Below are 14,547 nucleotides of genomic sequence, written 5' to 3'. Positions count from 1 at the left end.
GGAGGAGGTGCAGGTGAACCTCTGTCTCACCTGGAAAGACTGTTTGGATCCTTGGATGGAGTTGAGGGGGGAGGTAAAGGGACAGGTGTTGCATCTCCTGTGGTTGGTTTAACATCTCTTTCAAAAGACAGCACTTACAGCAATACAATGCTCCCTCAAAATCACACTGAAGTGTAAGTGCTTAACTTTCCGGAGTTGAACTTGAACCTACATTCAGGACGTTACTTCATTCCAGCACTGAAAGAGTGCTGCATTGTCAGAAATTATCTCTATTGAGATCCCCTCAAACACATCTTACGTCTACTGCTGGGCAGTATTGATGCCTCAGTCAACATCTAAGGGAGATTGGGCAGTTACACGAATAGGAAAGGTTTAAAGGGATACGGGCCAAACATGGCCAAATGGGACTCACTCAGATGGAGCATCTTGGTCGGCATGTTGGGCCGAAGTGTGACTCTTATGACATGTTCTGGGTAAGTTCACAGGTTCACATAAAAGATCCGGTCCTATACTGAACAATAGCAGAGCCTTAATCATTGTAACCATAGACACTGTAGGAGCCATTTGTGTTTACTAGCTGTCTTAGCATATTATATAATTTTGTATCTTGCTGGATTATTTTTTGAGCACTTGGGGTTGTCGTGAGATGAATACAAGGCTTACATATGTGGGCATATGTGCATATATTGACTGGGAGGAGCCAGGGGAGGGCCCAGAATTATGAGTATAATTAGGAAGGCAGTGACGTTATGCGTTAGACACGAAGGAGCCATGGCAATATACAAATTCTTACCAGATCTATGACTAGAGATCTGTTTGTATTACTGCTTCAATAAATGACTAATTAATCTGAAACGTCGTGAAGATCTCTCTGTTGTTGTTTGCGTCAAGAATGATCACGCCGCTCCTTTCGTGAAAGTGGTAAGCTTAAGGACTTTATTGGGAAGGACAGTTGCTGCTACAGACACATTAACAGGTCATATATCATACATCTTATAATATGTCTGTCATCATTATGAATCATTTGGTATGTCCTGAAAATGTGAAAGGTGGTATATTAATGCAAGTTCGTCCCTTATTGTAACAACGTGGAAGGAGTTCTTGTTTGCCTGTTTCAGAAAAGGTCATTCAATCATTGTACAGGCTACAGGGCAGGTTACAAGAACCGATGAAGGCAAACATACTGTTCAGCTTCATTACCACTTTATAGAGTTGTGTTGCTACATTCGGGGAGTGGCGAACATTCGCCTAACATCCCTCTAAACATCAATGCTCCTAAGGGTCCAGCCATTTACTGTGTGATGAGTTCACTTACTCATCATCTTTACCTTGTAATTTAAAGGAAGGAAGGCAGGAAGGAAGGAAGGAAGGCAGGCCATCATCCATACTTGGTGTTATTTGAAAGCCTTGTTAAAGACACTGTCAGAGTATATAGAACTGGGCAATTCAAGCTCATGTCAGCCATGTTCAAATAATTAAACCTGTGCTACGTTTCATCCCAATGACTTAAATCCTTCAAGTTCTTTCCTGGGAATTGACCAGAAGTTCATATGACCAGAAGTGGAAGAAACTTGCAATGATTGAATATTCCTGAACCGCTTTGATTGCTTCCAGTGCTAAAATTGAAGGGATTTTGTTACAAAGTCGACCAAGTTCCCAGCAGCCCAATTTATTTGATACTCTCAGCAGTTTTCTCATTCTGAGAATGGCCTGATGATTTGTCGGTGGGTTTGAATTGTGATTCAAACACGGAGGAATAAAGTCCCAGAAGATAGATTTTTAATCAAGTGTATTAGTTCTGTGAAGGATAATCTGCTTAATTTAATTAACTTTTATACAATACAATACAATACAATACAATATATCTTTATTGTCATTGTACAGGGGTACAACGAGATTGGGAATGCGCCTCCCATACGATGCAATAATTTAATTAGCTAGTCAGTATTAATTTGAACAACCCAATGAAATAAATTATAACAGTTTTAAAACAGAATAAAGTGCAAGTAGATCTGTGCCGGATCACTGTGCGATGTGACCATCCGGCTCAGCCGGACCGCTGAGTGAATCTTCCCATCGATGGTCGGTGTGGACTCGGTGGGTCGATGGGCTTGTTTCCATGCTGTATATCTAAGCTAAACTAAAGTTTTCATACGCACTTGAATCATCAAGACTTAGAAGGAAGCAAACCAAGTGCGAGTAATACATTTAACACAATGAGTATTTAATTGTCTGTGTAGATGACATAGGCCTATTTCTGTGCTGAATGATTATAAGCACTAACAGTTATTGCACTTGGGACTCAAGCTCTATTAGTTCCTTTCCAGTTATCTGAGGTAATTATGCTTCATCTTTTGGGGGGGTTTTCCTTTGGTGGGATCTTAGAGTCATAGAGTCACACAGTGTGGAAACAAGCCCTTCAGCCCAACTTGCCCACATGAACAGTAGAGACATTTAAGATCTCTTCTGAGTTTTTTAGATTTTTTTAAAAATTGTGGCCGCTTAGTGACCCACTGTGACATGCAATATAATCTTGGCTATTTCCTTCTCCAACCTCTTCATTTGCAGAAATACTAAAGCCCCAAAGAGATGGAAGAAGCAGTTATGATTTTACTGCTGCAGAGTGGCCAAAAAAATCGAAAGCAGTGGTAGAAGGAACTGTGCTCATTTTTGTACCAGTACCATTTTTTAACAGTAGTGGAAGAAAAGAACATAGCACAGTACAGCACAGGAACAGGCCCTTCACCCCACAATGTCCATGTCGAACCTGATGCCAAGTTAAACGAATCTCAACTGGCACCTGATCGATATCCTTCTATTCCCAGCAAATCCATGCGCCCATCTAAAAGCCTTTTAAATGCCACTACAGTATCTGCTTTCACCACCACAACAGACAGCGTGTTCCAAGTACCCGCCACCCTCTGTGTAAAAAAACTTGTCCTGCACATCTCCATTAAATGTTGCCCATCTCACCTTCAGCTAGGCCTTGAAAATTCCACCCTGGAAAAAAGGTTCTGACTGTCTACCTCTATGCCTCTCAAATTTTGAGCGGATAAGAAGACAGGAAGAAGGAGATGGGGTTCCTTAACTCAGGGTAGGGTTTGGACTTTCAAGCAAAGCACAGGTGCAGCAAATTGCATAATTACAGCAGAACAGCTAGATAGTAACCAAAGAAACTCTACCACAGTCGGGATGGGAAGGGGTATTGAGAAATTAGTCCATTGAATGTTCATGTCTATATTAGTTGAGAAAAATCACATCTTAAAGTGTCCTTCACAATCTCAAATGTATTTCAGCGACTATGAAGTGATGGCACTTTGTAATAGCAAGGCTGTAAAGGTGGCTGTAATACTGAAGTAGGTAAGAAGATTTTCTCTCCGTAAATTAGAGTTGAAATGCATTGTCAGCACGGGGCTAGGACTGTGTTATGCTGTATCTGACTCTTGAAGAACTTTTTTTTCCTTGATCTGTAGATGTTGATACTTACGTTGGATGAGGAAGAATTAGGGATGCAGTACTGAAAGGTTTAGTGGGATATGGGGCAAACGTAGGCAGGTGGGACAAGCGTAGATGGGCATCTTGGTTGGCATTGGCAAGTTGGGCCAAAGGGCCTGTTTCTGTGTTATATGTACAGACCTTAGATGACTGTATTAAATGGGAAACAGCTGTAGTGTATATATCTTCACTGATGAGAGACAGTTAATGGATGTCTGATGTGATAGTGCCTCTGTTTATAAAGTGACCAAAGATAAATTGACCCGGCTGAATTCCATGGTGATGATGCTGGTGTTGTTAATAGGCACCAATTCACAGAAATCTATGGGGGATTCTTTTATAGCAACAACTGGATGCCAAACTGTTATTCCAGCAATGATGTCAGCTACAGAATTAAAATAAAAGCCCTAAAAGTCCATTCAGCATATTGCAAACCAAAACTATGTTTAGAATGATGCTTGTGCAAAGCTCCAGGTGGGTGTCTAGTTGGTACATAGAAGTATACAAAAGTGAAATAGCCATGCTCTCAACAGTCCTTTATCCCAGTGCTCGTAAGTCAGGAGTTAAAGCGACGCAATTGCACAGCTGGTAGAGCTGCTGCCTCACAATTTCAGAGACACAGCTTCCATCCTAAACTGTGTGGTTTCTATGTCTGTGTGGTTTCCACATTCTCCCTGTGACCACGTGGGTTTCCTCCGGGTGCTCCAGTTTCCTCCCACATCCCAAAGACGTGAGGGTTTGTAGGTTAATTGGCCTCTGTAAATCGGCCCTAACGTGCAGGGAGCAGATGCAAAAGTGGAATGACATAGAACTAGTGTGAATATGTGATCGATGGTTGGCATGGACTTGAAGGGCGATTGGCCCTGTTTCCATGCTGTGTCTCTCAATTAAACTAAGGGGAATGGGACTTCTTTGTGGGTCGAGAATCGCCCCTTTGCCATGAATGTATTTGCACTACTGAATTCCTGAGCACTGTGTAAGGAGTTTCACAAAAGATCACGGGAATCTGTAAGAGTTAAACGTGTAGCTAAGCAAAGCATGATTTTTCAAGATGCTGTGTTTCTAAGGACACAGCGACTGTAAAAATAATTAGAATTGCAGGGTCAGGAGTTTACTTAGAGCAGGGTCTCCATGCTCATTGTGCAAAGCCGATTACACAGCATCAGAGGCAGACTAGATCAACATGAAAACATTAAGGTGCTGACCCTTATTAGAGCAATTTCCTCCTCCCCCCTAAGAGAGGAGCAGGAAGCTTCCTCATTGCAGCAGGACACACCATCCGGCACAGTGGCGCAGCGAGATGTTTATTGACTTTGGCACTTGAAATGAGAGGGTGATTAAAGCAAAGTTGGGTCCAAGTAGTGACAGGAGATCTAACTGCAAAGCAGTTTTTTAGAAGCATCGCTAACGTCCAGTTTATCACTGCTTGTAAATGATTTGTCTTTTTCTCTCTCCTGCATTTCTTGTGGGTTAAAAGAAAAGTTCTATTCATGCTTTATGCAGAGTTTACTTTGTATTAATTTAACTGATGTGGACGCATGGTGCAGGGGAACACAGGAGTCGTGCTGTGATGAGAGGCATATATGGTGTAGACCTTTTTCCCAGGGCGGAAATGTCAAAGACGAGGGGGCTTAGCTTTAAGGTGAGAGGGGCAAGGTTTAAAGGAAATCTGCGGGGCATTTTTTTTTACAGAGTGCTGGGTACCTGGAACACACTGCCAGGGATGGTGGTAGAGGCAGATATGATAGTGATGTTTAAGAGGCTTTTGGATTGGCACATGGATATACGAAGAATGGAGGGATATGCATCACTTGCAGGCAGAGGAGATTAGTTTAACATGTCATCATGTTTGGCGAGAACACTCTGGGCCAAAGGGTCTGTTCCAGTGCTGCACTATGTTGTAATAGCTATTTTCATATTTGTGAAACAGTGCCGCCATAACTCTTAATTGCTCTTATTGTGAATAGCAAGCACACTATTACAAACTGTATTCCATGTGACTAAACCTCACTATAGCGTACCCTGAGTATTGCTTATCATGCAGCCTGGCAATTACACAATAACTAACTGGTAACGCATTAAATTTGTGTAGAACCTTGGATAGACCACACAGATCAGTTCTGGTCTCCACATTACAGACAGATAAAGAGACACAGGAAAAGTAACAGAGAAAGGTAGGAACTGGAAAGATGCGCATGGCAGGAAAGCGACATATAAGATGGGGTGGCGGTAATGACTGTAAAAGTGTTTAGTGTAGTTGTACGAAAAATTGCTTTACTATTTCAGCGATCCAAAAATAAAAAAATTATAAATACGAGAGAGTTGTAAAATTATCAAGGACTTTCTACCACCGAAGCATCAGGAATGAAAAGATAGATGCATAAAGTTATTATTTTATTTTAACTTGGCATCATATTCAGCACAGACATTGTGGGCCGAACAGCCTATTACTGGGCTGTAGTGTTCTATGTTCTAGAGGTTGGGAAATGGAGGGATGAAGTTCAGTAGGAAAAGGTTTGTGTGAAGTATGAACATTAGCACAGACCAGTTGAGCCAAATGTCTACTTTTGTGCCCTGCAGATTCAATGTAAGACAATGCATCAGTTCACACAAAAAACAAATACAACATACTTAATCCATCCAAGTCTCATTCAAGTACATGTGTAATTTATCTGTGTGTGTGTGTGTGTACATACACACACACATATACTGTATATACAGTATATATACATGTATAGATATATAAAATATATTTTGTCTGCAACAGTTGGTAGCCTGTGGTGCTATGGAGCATAAACTGGGCTAAGCTACAGAGATTTCCTTGATTGTTGGTGGTTCTATGCCCGGTTGCGTGTGGAAGTGATTTAAATGTAATGTGGTGCATTAAACAGCACTCTTAAACATTGACTTCACAAGCACCATAATTAAAGATCAGAGAGAGACTCCGAATGGGTGGGTGGCAGGTTAAAGACCTGCAAAAGCCACAAATGCTGACATTTCTACCACTGCTGGTGGTGTACAGTTACAAATTCAACAGAAACCATCTCATATTTTCCAACTAACGTCTCGTACATTTGTGAGAAGCATCACCTGTGGGAGGTAACAATGTTGTTACCTGTGTAGTATTTAATAATTTATGTACATTGTACATAGGCTTCTCGTGTTCTTTATTTATTTTAACTATGCAATAAATCAACATATGGTAAAACTCCATGGTGAGATAGCTTCAATATTTTTTGTCGGCTGAATTGAATAAAATTTGTTTGTATTGAGTGAAAATTTGAGCCCCAGTCACCCATTGTTTATCCCGTAATGAGAAGGGAATGGCATTTGCAGATCTGTGTGAGGTATGCCCACAATCAGCCATTCGTCGTCCCCCCCCAACCCGTCTTAATGCTCTTAATCTCCATGCATTCACTGGATCATTAATCACTGTACCGCATGTTGGGAAATGGTTTGGAATGTTGTATAATCCACCAGCAAGAAATAGATATGTTTGATATAAAGTCTGAGCCAGATTTGATATTATTTTGTTTAGATTTCAATGCAATTCAGTTAATTAGCTCTTAATATTGTAAAATGAAATGCTCGTTTATATTGTGATCTCCTAAGCCTTTTACAGGTAGTTAATCATAATATAGGAAATACGGGAGCCAATTTGCATGCAGCACGATCTCACTAATACCAATTACATAATCTGAATTGTGATGTTGGTATTGGTTGGGCACCAGCGAGAACTAGTCTGCTCCGCTTTAAATAATACTCTTGTTTATTTTATCTTAACCTGGAGCTTTGGATTCAAGAACCATATCATGCATTCGATGGTGCAACACCACCTTGGTTCGCTGTGGCAATGTTAAGGCTAGTAAAACTGCCACAATGCTAAGAGTTGCCTCTCTCCTCGGTCCAGTCGGAATTAGATGGTGTTGACTGTGGGGGAAAAAGACAATCCATTCTCAATTTGTTAGAAATTTCAGTTTTATTTTAGACCAATATTTTGTGAAAGAACTCAATGTCTATGTGTTTCTCTTTATGGCTAATTGTGTATTTCTCTTGTTGGCGAAATGCTTCTCTGTTGGCTAATTGGCTATTAGTACAATTAAGTTTGTATTATTATTAAAAGTTGAGTTTTATGAATTCTGAAAGCAGAAAATAAGATTTATTTGCTGCAAACACTTAATTTTCAAGCTGTGAAGTTGAATGTCATTATTTAATCAAAAGATATGACCCACATCAATGCAGAAAGTGATGCTCTGCATTTAATGTCAACAGGCTACATCGAGCGGAGGGACTGAGGTCAGCTACAGATGAGCCATATTAAATGGTGGTGCAAGCTTGAGGAACTAAGATGCCTATTACTGCTCTTACTATCCTGTGCTCTTGCGACCACTATAAAAACAGTTAATAAGCAACTATTGCTATATCATACGTTTATGATTCGTAACACCAGCCAGGGCTAGCAGAACAGAACACAATGTGCTGGAGTTATTCAGCAGGTCAGGCAGCATCATTGGAGAACATGGATAGGCGACGTTTTGGGTCAGGAATCCAATTCAGGCAGCATCTCTGGAGAACATGGATAGGTGACGTTCCGAAGAACGGTCCAGGCCCGAAACGTCACGTATCCTTCTTCTCCAGGGATGCTGCCGGACCCGCTGAGTAACTGCAGCACTTTGTGTTCTCTTGTGTAAACCAGCATCTGCAGCTCCTTGTTTCTGCATTAGAACTAGCATGGCAATTGTTTTAAATGTGAATCAATTTTCTATGTCATGCCCAAAGGCGTATGTTTCAGTGAATGTTAAGTAGATTTCAAGATGAGTTTTCAGATTTGGTTTAAGTGAGGTAAATGTTTTAGATAACAGCTTGTTTTGTTTTCAACCATTGGTTCTCTCCTTGACGATTTGGTTCCAGATTCACTCGTGGCCACATCAATGGCAGCATAAACATTCCCTACAGTTCTGCCTTCAGCCCGGATGGTGAATTGATACAGTGTGCATCGACTAGCTTGCTGCAGAGTTTCAAGGGACGCGTCATTGTCATTATAGGGAATGTGGTCAAGAACACAGCCAATGTAAGTCACTACTTCTTTGTTCAAAAATATACTGATATGTTTCCAGTAATGGGGAAGTCTAGAACCAGTGGGCACAGCCTCAGAATAAAAGGACGTATCTTTAGAATGGAGATGAGGAGCAATTTTGTTAGCTAGAGGATGATGAATCTGTGGAATTCATTGGCACAGGCGGCCGTGGAGGCCAAGACATTGGGTATTTTTAAAGTGTAGATAGGATCTTGATTAGTAAGGGGATCAAAGGTTAAGGGGAGAAGGCAGGAGAAGGGTTGAGAAGGAAAATAGATCAGCCATGATTGAATGGCAAAGTAGACTAGATGGGCCAAATGGTCTAATTCTGCTCCTATGTCTTATGGTATATGCCTCTGTTGCTTAAATATTGCTTTTACTACACTATTTTCTTTCTGGCGGGCAAATAAATAAAACAAAATAGCCTAGTAAAAAGGGAGCAAGCATTAAGTTGGCTCACTGCAAATGCTGAAACTAAGATCTTCTAACACATTTAAATCCTGATAGGATGATGACATGAATCTTTGGTTTAGCATGATCAGTGTAGACCGATTTATTAGCTTGCACACCATGTGATCATGATAGACACAAAAAGCTGGAGTAACTCAGCGGTCAGGCAGCATCTCTGGAGAAAAGGAACAGGTGATGTTTCAGGTCGAGACCCTTCTTCAGACTGAGAGTAAGGGGAAAGGGAAACGAAAGATATAGAGTGATCATGACCTTGACATCTGGAACAACCTGTTACCAATTAACATTTGGAGATTTGAAAAGGTTACATTCCTACTGAACGCACCTACATTTTTGAAAAGAATTTGCAAAAATATTTTATTCTCTTAATAAATTGTGCAGAGCCATGGTAAGGTAGATGTAATTAATCCAATGCATTTTCCAGAGTCAGACACAAAGTGCTGGAGTAACTCAGTGGGTCAGGCAGCATCTCTGGAGAAAAAGGATGGATGATGTTTTGAGTCAGAACCCTTCTTCAGACTGAAAAGAGGGGGTGGGGGCGTGGGGGAGGGGCGTTGTTAGCTGGGGAAGAGGTGATAACATGGGTACAAGGATGTTTCTGAGTCATTTTCACATTTTCCTTAATCAATCTATTGACTCTAACGGATTCACATATTGCAAACCATACTAAAACACATGTCGCAAAAATGGAAACAGTTTTAGTCTGGCATGATTTGAAGCGATGTACTCCTGTGGCTGATGCTTCAGAGTATTCTCAGGGAGTTTTGTATTGTTAATCAAACCATCTTTCTAACAAGATAGTTAAGCAAAGATAAATGATTCGGGTGAATGTGAAAAACTTCTGGCAGCACTTGAAACACAGCAGAGGAGTTCTCCCCTTCCAGGAAAAACAATCTCTCAATAAATAACACTAAAATCAGGTTAATCAACCATTTATCCCTGATTACTGCTGATGGAAATTATATATTTTTATGTTGATGCCATTTTAACTGCATCACAATGGTGACTCCATTATGGGAGCCCCTTTCATATATCCTGTTGGTTATGAGAGGGCACTTTGTAAACATAGCTTCTTTTTCTCAGAGTGTCATCAAACAATGTTTGAATAGTGCCAAGGAAACACTTAGCAAATGTGCTTGCAGTAAATCGTAGAATCTGGACAGCACAGACTGGTCTCACAGTACTATCTAAACTACTTAAATATTAACGACAGAGAGAAGTACACTTTGCAGGTGTCTATTCCACAGGGGTCCTTGCTGAGACAAGAGAATTGGAGTTCCAAATACAAACAAGGTTCTGTCTGGTTTAAAACTAAACTAGAACTAAAGCTGCAGTGTGATCCTGCTTTAGTTGCTGAAGCAGAGTAGCTATTGTGAAGCTACATTCCTTTTTTACCTCTATCTCAAGAGCAGTTACCGGCTACTCAATATATTGCAAAATATGAATAATGAATATTACTAATATTTTAATATCTTGATTTAATGATATTAGGTAAGCTTTTCTTCAGAATTACCAAAGCTTGGGCAGCACAGTGGCGCACTGGTAGAGTTACTGCCTCACGGCGGCAGAAACTCAGAATAGATCCTGATGTCGGTCTGCTGTCTGTGTCGAGTTTTTTTTATTTTCCCCATGGGTTTCCTCCAGGTGCTCTGGTTTCCTCCCACATCCCAATGATGTGCAGAACTGTAGATAAATCGGTCTCTGTAAATTGCCCCTGGTGTGAAGGGAAAGTGCGATAACATAGAACTAGTGTGAACGGGCGATCGATGGTTGGCGTGGACTCGGTGGGCCAACGGGCCTGTTTCCATGCTGTATCTTTATGCTAAACTAAACTAAGTGAAACTAAGAAGGGCCTTGACCCGAAACATCCCTACAATCAGTTTGAAGAAGGATCCCGACCTGAAACGTCACCTATCCATTTTCTCCAGAGATGCTGCCTGACCCGTTAAGTTACTCGAGCACTTTGTGTCTATGTTAAACTAAAGTAACCTTTGATGACGAAAGTAAACATCTATGGCATGTGAGAGAGCATTAATGTTAAAGAATTACTGAAGCACAGGCTGGTTTCATGAACAATAAAACCATTCCATAAACCTAACATATTAAATTAATAAATGTATTAGAACTGCGATGTCTTTCAAGTCGTTGAATAAAACCCTCCAATTTCTGGAATAACCAAACACAAACCCATAAAGACACTTTTTGTACAAGGGGGTGGCGCAGCATCAAACATATTCTCTAATTTACCGCATTCTTAAGAACGGGTATTTTTATTGACTTTTATTGGCAAAAGATGAGTAAGATGTTCATAATTTATTTGCTTTAATACTGTGCATGCCATGGCACGGTAATAGATTTCAGCTTTATACGTTATCACAGTTGATAACTTTTTCATATATAAGACAGATAAAGAGCAGCACATAAACCATCTGGTTTATGTTTCTCACATACTCGCAATTAAGCTAATTTTTATAGCACCAACACCCCTTATGACCTGAGCTTGCATGAAATGCCAATATATGTTTAGCTTTGACCTATAAGTGCCTATGATGGGTGTTTATGTCATGGTAACTTAGGATGGTGTTTTCATTAATGACAGGGTCCACTTTCATTCATTTGTTTAATGAAACATCACAAGTGTCTTCCTCAGCTTCTGCCGGCACCTGATCCAGTAGAGGAAAGTGAGCACCGGTTTCTTGATTAGTACGGGTGTCGGAGGTTACAGGAAGAAGGCAGGAGAATGGGGTTAGCAGGGAGAGATAGGTCAGCCATAATTGAATGGTGCAGTGGACTTGATGGGCCGAATGTAGTTTCCCCTCATTTGCAGTGTAATTCAGTGACCACAAGGTCCACCAGACCTGCATATCACTATTATGGACATTGTAGGGAAAAAGTCATGTGTGAACCCACTATCAAAGGCTCATCTACACTAACCCCATTTTTCTTCTTCTCAACAATTACCCCGAACCCACAGATTCTTCCCTACACACCAGGGGAATTTACAGTAGTCATTTAACCTTCCAATCTCATATCTTTGGGATGTGCAAGGAAACCAAAGCACCCAGAGGAAGCCCACCCAGTCACAGTGAGAACATGTCAACTCTACATAGACAAGACTGGAGGTCAGGAACGAACCCAGGTTGCTGGAAGTGTGAGGCAGTGGCTCTACTAGCTGCACCTTGAGAGAAACAAAAACGATTATTAAGGGATCGGACACGCTAGAGGCAGGAAACATGTCCCCGATGTTGGGGGAGTCCCGAACCAGGGGCCACAGTTTAAGAATAAGGGGCAGGCCATTTAGAACGTAGATGAGGAAAATCTTTTTCAGTCAGAGAGTTGTGAAGCTGTGGAACTCTCTGCCTCAGAAGGCAGTGGCGGCCAATTCTTTCAAGAAAGAGTTAGATAGAGCTCTTAATGATAGCGGAGTCATGGGATATGGGGAGAAGGCAGGAACGGGGTACTGATTGTGGATGATCAGCCATGATCACGATGAATGGCGGTGCTGGCTCGAAGGGCCGAATGACCTCCTCCTGCACCTATTGTCTATTGTCTATTGAAATATTGCTCAATACCAACGAGCAATTTCAGCAGCAGGAGGGTTTTGGAACATTGGCCTTTATCTGTCAGGCTATTGAGTAGAGAATTTGGGACGTTATGTTACAGTTGTACAAGACTTTAGTAGTGTTTTTCCCTCTCAACCCCATTCTCCCTATAACCTGTGATGCCCCAAAACAGTTCCAAAACGCCATTGCCTGTGTGATTAATTGCATGGAAAAGTAAAGGTGGGTTGTCACGGGACAGATTAGCAACTGAAATAGGTGTTTATTTATGATTAGCTTTTACTAAGGTCTTTTTTTAGTTTGTTTATATCCAATGCCTTAAATTTTAGAAAATAAATATTGTGCTAGAACTGCATAACTCTGTCACTATCCATGCAAATGGTTTAAATTGATTTATTTAAAACATCAGGGCAGAAATCAGTGAATTTTACTAACATGAACCAAGCCTTTGTCACTCAGAACCTAAACATTTTCCAACAATATGGTGAAGGAGCAGCAACCTCTTGCTCAGAGGCCAACTGAGCCACATGGAGAACAGAGAGCCTGTGTTTGCTGGAGTTTTCTGAATGAGAACATTCTATCCTTGGCTTGAATTCAACCTGAAATTGTGACCCTCTGAAGCTGAATGAATAGGAAGAAATTGCTTGACAATCTAGCCGTGACAATAACATTTTGCAGATTTTCAGCTTAGTTTAGAGATACAGCGCGGAAACAGGCCCTTCAGCCCAGCGAGTCTGCACCGACCAGTGATCCCCGCACATTAACACTATCCTACACACACTATGGACAATTTACTCATATGCCCAGCCAATTAACCTACAAACCTATACGTCTTTGGAGTATGGGAGAAAACAGAAGATCTCGGGGAAAACCCACATCGTCACGGGGAGAATGTATAAACTCCATGCAGACAAGCACCCATAGTCAGGATCGAACCCGGGTTTCCAACGCTGTAAGGCAACAACTCTACCGCTGTGCCACGCTTGAAGATGCCGTGAAGATGGCATCTTCAAAATAGGGAAATACTTTTCCCTTCCTCTTTTGCCAAATTTCTCAATTTATACACCCATTCCAACCCACTCTTCCCTGTCCCTCTTCAGTGGCTTTAGTCTTTAGTCACCTGGCCATTTTCACTTCAGCAACTTTTGTTAGTCCAAGGGAATATGTATAAGCAAAACATTCCAGTCCACACATTGCCCACTTCCATCAGGGATCACTGATCACTGGCCACGAAATAGGGAGCACATTTTGTTTTTTCCGTACTTTCGCGAGCAGCCTATGCATCTAGTTCTTCCTGCAGGCCAGTGGAAAATAAGTTGACTGGTTCCAAAATCTACTACCTTGGGTATTATCATCAAACTACACCTTGTGTTTAAGGAAACCCTGGTAAACAATGGGACTACATTAAGGGAATTAACGGATATGGGTACAGCTGATGGAACTGCTGCCTCACTCCTCTAAAGGCCCAGGTTAAACACAGGTGCTGTCTATGTGGATTTTGCACCTTCTCCCTTTAGCTGCTTAAATCTCCTCCAGGTGCCCTGATTTTTTTCTCACATCTTAAAGACATGCAGGTTGGTCGTTTATCCAGCCACTGTAAATTGCCCCTGGTGCGTAGGCGAGTGGTAGAATCTGGGAGGAATTGGTTGGATGTGGAGATACCAAGTGGGATTAGTGTACCATTGGTACAAATAGGTGCATAAAGGTTGGTGCAGACTTCGTGGGCTGAAGTGCTTGTTTCCATGCTGCATGGTTATGGCTCCTGTGAACTAAAGGTTGGATTAGTCATGATCTTTCTGAATGGCAATGGATGCTTATGGGGCTGATTGTTTCTTATGTCCTCACAGAGTGAATTTTGAGTTCAGTGTAGGGAGATGGGGAAATGGTTTATTCTCACTTATAATTTAGCCTAATATCATGCTTGTTACAAAACCAGAGAGCGATTAT

At 41.3% G+C, this 14,547-nt stretch overlaps 1 protein-coding gene across 2 annotated transcripts in view; it reads left to right on the top strand.

The window, feature by feature from the left end:
* The window catches only part of tbck (TBC1 domain containing kinase), a 201,133-nt gene that overhangs the window by 173,695 nt on the left and 12,891 nt on the right, over positions 1-14,547 (top strand). For both annotated transcript variants that reach the window (XM_078411595.1, XM_078411604.1), the window contains exon 25: positions 8,407-8,566. In XM_078411595.1, the coding sequence (XP_078267721.1) occupies positions 8,407-8,566 (160 nt within the window). The remainder of the gene's footprint in view (positions 1-8,406; positions 8,567-14,547) is intronic.

The sequence above is a fragment of the Rhinoraja longicauda genome, chromosome 1, assembly GCF_053455715.1.
Source record: "Rhinoraja longicauda isolate Sanriku21f chromosome 1, sRhiLon1.1, whole genome shotgun sequence".
Taxonomy (NCBI): domain Eukaryota; kingdom Metazoa; phylum Chordata; class Chondrichthyes; order Rajiformes; family Arhynchobatidae; genus Rhinoraja; species Rhinoraja longicauda.
Note: the sequence above shows the minus strand (reverse complement) of the source record. Positions and strands in the feature narration are given on the sequence as shown.